The following is a 9,458-nucleotide window of genomic DNA, read 5'->3' on the forward strand; positions in this document are numbered from 1 at the left end:
GATGTGACCAACTACGTATTTGTAAAGATGAACACACCATAAAGCACTTCTTGTGTTACTGTCCATACACAACAGCATTCTGAAGGAAGGTGGAGAATTATTTTGCTCATCAAACAAAATATAGCGTTAAAGTAGAATTTTATACTTTATTTTATACTAAGAAAACAATAACCAGAATATACAAATTACTACTACTTAACTTAGTAATTATGTTCTTGTTTATGTTATTATTAGTTATGTTCTATTTCACACCCATTAGGCCATGTTTACCAAATCTTTCCCATCTTTTGAATAATTTATCACTGCATTTGGAAAGCCTATTAATGGTTTTTAATAAGAAGAAATGTGTTATTTATTTTCATAATCATCATCTTATTTGTATTTTATCTTGTTTTTTCATCTTTGGTATATATATAGAGAGAGATATTAATTATTTTAATATGTAATATAAGCATTCTGTATATGAAAGATGTAGGGGATGTCTGATTGATGTTCTGTTGCCATTGTTCTGTGACCTGTACCAGTGCAGCTGGAGAATAAAGACCCATCCTTTAGCACCACCTATAGAACAGAAACAGACAGGTACGTAAATAAACAAACAACCTTATTTTACAACATGCATGAGTAGCTGACATCATTTAAAGTATAAAGCTTTTTATGTTTCTGTTTACACCTCATTTTAGCTATATAACTTACAATATTATTGTTGTTATTGTGGTGGAAATTTCTGTAATAAAGAACTCCCAAACAGAGTGTCTTTCTGAGTTTTACTGACACATTGGCAGACTGAGCAACTTCTTCTCTTAGGAGGTTTTTATACATTCTGTAGTGAGACCACACAGACAAGAGTAGCTGTGACTCCTCATCTCTTACCAGACAGTCTGCAGCTCTGTCCTTGGCACATAAAGCATGCTGATTTGTTTCAAGACATTGTGCATAATGAGAATACTGCATTTATCTGCTAAAACATTAGGTGACATCAGGTCAGACTTTGCTTCATTAAGTGCCTTAACATTGTATTTTGCCTTACTTGGTGATTACTTTCTTTGGGCCTAAGACTCACAGTTCTTCTTTTATCCTTTGTACATGATTGTGCAATGACAATAAAGATTTATCTCTCTTATCTTCAACATTGTCAGAACACATGTACACAGGAGAGAAGTTTCAACTCCCTCCAGGAATAACTACTTTTTAATGAGTTTCTTTGTTTCTAGTTTTCCACCAAAATTGTACTTTATTCTCCAAAACAGTCCAAATGTCATTTTAAGACTTCTGTGTCCTATAAAGGAGTAGATATGCTGAAATTTCCAGTGAAAAAATGGACCTTTGGATGGGGGGGGGGGCTACTATTACTGGACAAGAACGGTTGGAACAGGTTTACACACTCAGCTGTATAATCTAGTTGAAACATTAGTATTAACTTAGGGCAGGTTAAGACGATAACTGGTCTGTTATTTATGATGTTTACTCCAAAGCTAAACCGCGCCCCCGAACAGCTAACATCCAATCACAGCTTAGCAACCGTTACTAGGCACAGCGGACCCGTCAAACTGTGGATTTCTCTGTGGTAGTATGCCAGAGGCTGTATTATATAATGATGTATTTAGAGACTGGTGTATATATATATTAAGCCTTTTCAAAACCACCAGAGCAGAAGTGCAAAGAGAGGAATAAACTGAGTTTAACTGCTGTAACGTCGGCTACAAATGTTATGTTCGGGAAACTAGTTTACAACACACATTAGTAACATAAACCAAAGTTCAAACAAACAAACAAACAAACAAAAACGGTGCTTTGTTAAACCCAGGTTAGCAAGGAAACATTACTCCAAATGTCCTCGCAGGATACGGTGAAAATGAATCAGCGTCAGAATTTTTCTCTGAGGGTGGTCTGGACCCAAAAGCGACAATTAAAGACGTTAAAAGATAACACCTACCATTAATAATCACCTCCCAAAGCTGCTGTCAGGCTAGTTGTACTGCTCACTCGGCTTTCTGTAAAGCCAAGGATATAATAAAAATATCGCAGCAACTACTGAATGAGTGAAAGAAGAACAAAGTTAGACTAAAAACGTTTGCGCTGTTATGTGCACCACTACTTCCATCCGGGTGAAAGCAGTGCGCCCTGGAATAGATGGTTCCTATGTGATTCATAAGGGGGAAATTTCATATTCCCGAAGATAACCCTAACCCTAACCCAAAAATCTGCAGGGAAAACGTGAACAATAATGCCACTGGCTTATGCACGTTGTACATTTTGGACTGGATTTTAAGGTTAACCATTCAGTTCAAATTGTGACATTTGTGTGAGATGCCACTGTCAAGTTGCATAAAAGGATTGTTATTATTATTTTTTTTATTTTAACATAATAGCATTAGAATAAAACACCACTTTTTTGCCTTCAATTAAATATTACTATGGTTGGCTCATGATAAAATGAGAGTTAGACAATGCACGTAATCCTCTTAGAAGACTTCAGGTATTAGGTATTATGCTGATCCATTGTGAAGACTTGTCCTGCGTCCTACATAACCCTTCGGCCACTGGCAACAGTTTGGACTTTTGCTTGTCCCTCAATATCCAGCTGTGGAAATCTGATTTTGGAGATTTTTGCACCTCTGACTTTGCAAAAGTATTCATTCTGTGGTAAGTCTGCATTTGTGATCAAAATGCATTGTTTTGTTTGTTCTCTTTGCAGTTGATGAGGAAATTAGCCGAGCCCCTTGTCATATCACATTTTCTCTTCGTTTTAGTTATCATGCAATTTTTGTTTCTCTGTGCATTTATGCTGTCCCTTTGCTTCTTTACCTGTTTGTTTCTCTTTTCTGTGACTCAAATTGTTCATTCTATTTATCAGATAACCAGCAACATGTGTTATGCAAGTAATCATAACAGCTTTTAAATGGATTAATCAGTAATTCTATGACAGACCGTTATGTATGAAGTGCATTGTATGAACATTTCAAATATTTTCAAATGTACACTACTGGCATGGCAACTTCTGTCTAAATGTCATTGTTTCTGATGCCTTTCATTAACAACAGGCTGGGTCTTCCAAGGAGCCGAGGATGTGACATGAATCACGCCGCTGAAGTTTTAGATTTTGTCACCCCATGGTCTGCTGGGGAGAGAGCAGGACTTGTCCTCTACCAAAGCCCATTTATGCATCTTAATTCAACATAGCCAGTAGTGACACTGCTTTGGGGGAAAATGTACTGTACAAGAAGGAAGAGACTGCAGCTGAGCCGGGTTCTGTTTCTCCTCTCTGGGGTCTTCCTCTGCACCCTCTACCAGCTGACCATCAGTGCCAGACTGTACGAGCCTTTGCCTATGCCTCAGATTGGAGAGGATTTTGGAGAGGGTTCAGCAGAGGGGGTTGAAGAGGCTACGGTGGAAACTCAAGGGCTGGAGGAACCTCTCACTGCAACACATGAATTGGAGCCCACAGATCAAACAACACCTGAGATGCATGTGGTAAATCATCAGGATACAACATCAGATTTGAAAGCATCCACCCCCAGTGAATCCCCCCCATTGCCAACCACAAACCGGACTATTGTGCACTGCATCTACGTGGCCCCTGAGCCTCCACAGGAGACACCCACACCAGCTCCGGCTCCCCCTGTAAATACCATCACTCCAGCTTCTCCTGGAGAGGCTCCACATGTTAAGGGTGAATACCCTGAAGATATCTTTTCTATTGAAGAACGCAGACGAGGCTGGGTGATCCTCCACATTATTGGAATGATGTACATGTTTGTGTCACTTGCAATTGTGTGTGATGAGTTCTTTGTTCCTGCACTGGGGGTAATCACAGACAAGTTAGCCATCTCTGATGATGTAGCAGGAGCCACTTTCATGGCTGCCGGAGGCTCTGCCCCTGAGCTTTTTACCTCCTTGATAGGGGTCTTCATCGCCCACAGCAATGTGGGCATTGGCACAATAGTTGGTTCGGCAGTTTTCAACATTTTGTTTGTGATTGGAATGTGTGCTTTGTTTTCTCGAGAGGTACTTCATCTAACCTGGTGGCCACTTTTCAGAGATGTATCCTTCTACATACTTGACCTCATCTTACTCATCATCTTCTTCTTGGATAATGTTATAATGTGGTGGGAGAGCATCGTGCTGATGGCCAGTTACACCTTCTATGTGATTTTCATGAAGTTTAATGTGCAAATAGAGCGGGCCTTCAAGACCCAACTCAACAAACACAAGAGCATTGTCAAAGTTATTGCTGTGGAGGAACCTGAAGAGGTAAGCACTTCTGTGACAAAACACAACCCAAGAGATTTTAGGGCTATGATCTGATATTTTCAATAATCTGAGTCCTTAATTGACACAAAAATGAGTCTGTAATTACATGTTTACATAGTATATACTGTAGTACATACTGTATATATTTCTATACATGTCAGACAAATGCAAAATTGGCTGGTGTTTAATCTTGTCAACATAAACACAATACTACCACATAACATGGCACTCAAAAGTGAAACAAGTCCTTTCACTCACACATAATTTTGTCTCTTAATTTGCCATGCTCATCAAAACAGTGTGGTTTATTACTGAAAGAGAAAGCCACATTACTCATCACTCAGTATCTCTACTGCTTCTTTGGGGTCATATGCAAATCATGTCAAAAGAGTGAAATAACATGAGCAAAGGCCTTGGTGAACCAAAGCTGATCAGCTGAAGCAAACTAATCCTTTGAGGAGCCACAGCTCTTTACAAACGGTAGCATCAACATATACTGTTTGTAACCCTGGTAAGTGTGATTGGGGCTTAATTTACACAAGGTAAAGCTACAGTATTTGTGCACACTCAGGGCTTACGTTGAGCTGGATATAGTGCTGGAGCTGAGGTTCCCAAGGAGCAAATGTAATCATTTCATCTGTTGAAAATGCTTATTCACATCATGTATAATCACACTAAAGTGTTTTTTTTTTTTTTTAATAGTTTTATGGGGTGAGCAGTAATTTCACCAAAAAATTATAATCCTATACATGCCACATAGCTCCATCTGTTTTTCCTGTCATGTGACACTGACAAGACTATCTGAACCAATGAATGATTATCACTGAAAAAACATTGTTGCACACAGACAAATGGGGACGATGAAGATAATGCCCCTGCTGCTCCAGAGGACAAGAATCGGTTGAAGGTAAAAATCAATAAACTAACCAATCAACTGCAAAACTACAAAAGAAAGACACAAAAAACAGCATCCGTACCCTAGGTACTTCACAGGAAGTTCTTTTTTTTTTTTTTTTTTTTTACCATTTATCTATGTGTTAATGTGATTTACCCTTCAAGAATCCCATTTATCATAACATCATGCTAACAAGCCTCCCTTCAAGTGCTGGCACATGTAAATGCACTTGTCATGGAAAAAAACTCCAAGTCTGACGTCCACTCTGACATGATTGTCTAACAGTGATATGTCACTGTCTTGTTATTGTGAGTAGCTGTTGTGACCTCAGTTGTCTTTTTCCCCAGTTGAAGCCATCCCTTCAGCGAGGGGGAAGTTCAGCTTCTTTACACAACAGCACCATGAGAAACACCATCTTCCAACTCATGATCCACACATTAGACCCTCTAGGAGAGGGTGAGTACCGTATCACTGTGATAAAAAGCCAGATGATTGATAACTGTGTCTTTAAAACTGCTCTCACAATGAGTGTCTGGGGACTACGTCCTTCTCATAGTAAAATGGATTAGCAAAGTGTCCCAAATGAAGGCAGCACTAAGTCCAGATTGATACTAAGCAGATAAATACCTATCTCAGTCTATGGAGGGATCCCTTTGAAGGCCCACAGTGAAATACAAAAAACATTCCCAGAACCCAATAAGCCAGGGTCATAGTCAACATGAGGACACAAAATATGTACGTCAAAGGCGTTCCTAGAAGTTATTAAATTTTGGTTAAATTGGTTAGAATATAGAAAAGTATGTAGATGTACTGATAGCTGGTTAAGCAATGTGGTTGTGTACAGGTTTCCCACAGTTTTTCCCTCATAGATTTTCCTGATAGGTTAGTAGTGTTTACTTTATAGTGTGTTGTACAGTGTCTAATAATATGGTGATCATACTAGGATCATCTCGCAGCAATGTTCACATTTCATTTTCTCTGGCCATGGTACAATATCCTCTAATTTATGTACCTGTGGCCCTGGCTCCTGGTTTTCTCTTCTCTGAGGCCTCAGGGCAACAAACACTCCACTGTAGCTCTTGAATGGGCCTGTACAATCTGAATCACAGCTAGCAGCCCCTGAATCAACCCATTCCTTTTATCTGAGGCTACTAGTGATGTGGAGATGCATCAGAGTAACATTATAAATATCTGTGGCTCATTTAACTTACCTAAAAAAATAATGTGCTGCCATTTTTCATATTACATGCACAGTTTAAAAAAAACTTTTAAAGAAAGTTTGAAATGCTTTGAATGTAATATCAAAATGGATGTTTGCAGTTGCTACGCGGTCTAACATATCCTGCACGTTTATCTGTATTGACCTCTAAATCCCACTTGCTGTAGGTGGCTGCATTTAAACAGTATGCATTAAATACATTTTTGCAATCTTTATTTGTCCACTGGAAATAAATTGCTGTTTCTAATGGTCAAAGAAGAAGCAGTGAACAGCATTTCCTGGTGTAATAGAAAGGTGGAAAGCAAAAGTAAGATCCTTTCTTGTGCAATTCCTTTGATAAGCTAATTTTTCCTTTCATGACATTGCTCTGTGCTGCTCTGAGGATTATGCCATTGCTGTTGTTTTTGATGTTGCACTGCCTGTATTTTTGCTCTATGCTCAATTCATGATTGCTGTTACTGATTCTTTGTCCTCCATATATCACTGAGAAATGATTCAAATGGCTATCACGTGATTGAGTGATTCACCACAGCATTCTGTTTGTGTTTGCTTGTTTGTTTGATTGTTCGTAGGGAAATTTAAGGATAAGGCTGAGACTCTGAATAATGTGGCTACACGGAAGGCAGAGAGCAAAACTCCAGATAAAAGTGAAGGTAACATGGAAGGATGTGATGGTCATCCACTGATCAGATGCCTTTCATTAAACTTTCAGAGTCTGCACATGAAGAGACACTGAAAACTGCTTGGCTACAAAGCACTGTTTCTCATTAAACAACACATGGTTGGTTGTGTCAGGTTGTGTGACTACAGAAGATTAGATGTCTATAATGCATGTCCTCCACTAGAATAATATAAATGTGTCTTTACCATCTCGGCAGCATATTGTAGGTGGATGACCAGTAGTAAAATATGAAGTGTATCCAAGGTATCCAAAGTGTAAATAAATCACAATGAATACATCAAATTATATAGATGTAAAATATACTGAATAAAAACAGCATACTAAAGACTAGACAAAGTGTCTACAGGAGCATGCTATAAAATCCCAAAACATACATTCGTGAAGAAATGAGGATGAACTCACATATCATGTAAGTCCTAACAACATACTCACTGCATTTCTCTCAATGACCAGTCCTAAAGTCACAAAAATGACATGGGAGTGCTTTTTTTTGAGTAAGAGGCATGGGGGAAATGCACAGAATTTATGGGATTCCTCTTCCAGATGGTGGGAAAAAAAGTGAGCAGACCAAAGAGCCAGAGGCTGCCCCAGCTGCAGAAACAGAGAAGACAGAGGAGAAGGAGCAGCCAGAGGACAAGAAGGTACTCTCCAACCATGTCCTGGTGGTTATCAAAAAGCCCAGAAGTCAGTCTTTGATACCTGTCTATGTAAGAGTCAATGTACAGAGCTGCAACTTTTGGCAAAAAATGTCTCTTTATGCTTTGTTGGTCTTTGTTTTTATTTCTCTTTTGCCTCTGCTGACATCCATCATGATGTCTTTCCCCAACCCTACAGGATGATGTACCGGCAGGAGAGGATGGGGCAGGCGGCTCAGAAGGCTCTGACAGTGATGAAGATAGCAGCGATGAAGACAGCGATGAGTCCAGTGAAGATGAAGATGAGGAGGAGGAGGAAGAGGAAGAAGAGGAGAAAGAAGATGAGCCTCTGTCTTTAGAGTGGCCTGACACACGACGTAAACAAGTCACCTACCTCCTCCTGCTACCCATTGTCTTCCCTCTGTGGCTCACGGTTCCTGATGTTCGCAACCAGGTAAGACTCAGACATGTTTCTGAGATCAGCTGTGGCACCTCAAATGCTTGAACACGGTTTGACTTTTAAATCACTTACAATACAGAAATCCAGAAGATTCTTTGTGGTCACATTTCTGGGCTCTATTCTGTGGATTGCTATCTTCTCCTACCTCATGGTGTGGTGGGCCCATCAGGTCAGTTACTTGAGTAAACTTTTGACATAAGATTTGAAATACTTTGCCTTGTTTCCTAATTGTGCATACAGGCCTTGAAAAGCTGTATTTTTTAATAACCAAGCAAGACCAAATGCTGATTAAATCTGATTGGTGCAGGTAATGCAATAACCCAAACTGTTTTGTCCTTATGACTGATGACATCTACCCTTAGTAAGAAGCTGAAATAGATTTTCAGGGCCTTTAAAAAAATCTCCCTGAATATATAAATAACTCTGGTTTGCCCTTGAAGGTTGGTGAGACCATCGGCATCTCAGAGGAAATTATGGGCCTTACAATCTTGGCTGCAGGGACATCCATCCCTGACCTTATAACCAGTGTGATTGTGGCACGAAAAGGCCTGGGGGACATGGCTGTGTCCAGCTCTGTGGGAAGTAACATCTTTGACATCACTATGGGGTGAGCTCCAATAGCCTGGTACAAGTGAAATAGAAATGCTGCCAGTTAATGACTTCCTTTGTCTCCCATTGTTCTGTTTCTCACTGTCACTTTGTTTCTAAAGTCTTCCAGTCCCATGGTTCCTGTACTCATCCTTCCATGGTTTGGCTCCAGTGGCCGTCAGCAGTAATGGGCTCTTCTGTGCCATCGTGCTCCTCTTCCTCATGCTCCTCTTTGTCATCATCTCCATTGCATCCTGTAAGTGGAAGATGAATAAGGCGCTGGGTTCCACTATGTTCCTGCTCTACTTTATCTTCCTGGTGCTTAGCGTGATGCTGGAAGATCGCATCATTGTCTGCCCTGTTTCCATCTGAACAGAAGCTCTCTCTGTAGCAGTTCTTCACTTGACTTGAGACCTGAAGCACAATTGTTAACCTGTACATGTACAGATCTTGTGAGCATGGGTCTGGATATCTGTAGAAACCATGCAGAAAGCTACTGTAGTTGCTCTGCACTGCTGCCAGTGACATTTCTTACATATTCACTTTTAGCAACAATGGCAGCTTTTGACTTTTCTATTAAACCAGGAAATGCAGAACTACTGTCTAACACAGTGCAGATTATGCAGTTATAGCAGTAAAAGAACAAACACTCACAGGGATTTTTTGTTTACAAAACAGCATATACAGAATGGAATTTGAAATCTAGAAAGTGCGCATTTTGGAAA

General features: G+C 39.8%; 1 protein-coding gene across 1 annotated transcript; it reads left to right on the top strand.

Moving 5' to 3' along the window:
- The first annotated feature begins 3,210 nt into the window (after positions 1–3,210).
- On the top strand, positions 3,211–9,105 carry LOC121182082 (sodium/potassium/calcium exchanger 1-like). The gene is made up of 9 exons (XM_041038402.1): positions 3,211–4,254; positions 5,102–5,161; positions 5,497–5,605; positions 6,941–7,021; positions 7,594–7,691; positions 7,885–8,139; positions 8,225–8,314; positions 8,586–8,752; positions 8,856–9,105. The coding sequence occupies exons 1-9, from the start codon at positions 3,211–3,213 to the stop codon at positions 9,103–9,105; spliced, it is 2,154 nt and encodes a 717-aa protein (XP_040894336.1).
- Positions 9,106–9,458: the final 353 nt, after the last annotated feature.

The sequence above is a fragment of the Toxotes jaculatrix genome, chromosome 5 (genome assembly GCF_017976425.1).
Source record: "Toxotes jaculatrix isolate fToxJac2 chromosome 5, fToxJac2.pri, whole genome shotgun sequence".
Classification (NCBI taxonomy): Eukaryota; Metazoa; Chordata; class Actinopteri; family Toxotidae; genus Toxotes; species Toxotes jaculatrix.

Coding starts and splice junctions, on each gene's coding strand:
- LOC121182082 (XM_041038402.1), top strand. CDS start 3,211: ATGTACTGTACAAGAAGGAAGAGACTGCAGCTGAGCCGGGTTCTGTTT. Junction 7,022..7,593: donor AACTCCAGATAAAAGTGAAG/GTAACATGGAAG, acceptor TTCCTCTTCCAG/ATGGTGGGAAAAAAAGTGAG. Junction 8,315..8,585: donor TGGTGTGGTGGGCCCATCAG/GTCAGTTACTTG, acceptor TTGCCCTTGAAG/GTTGGTGAGACCATCGGCAT.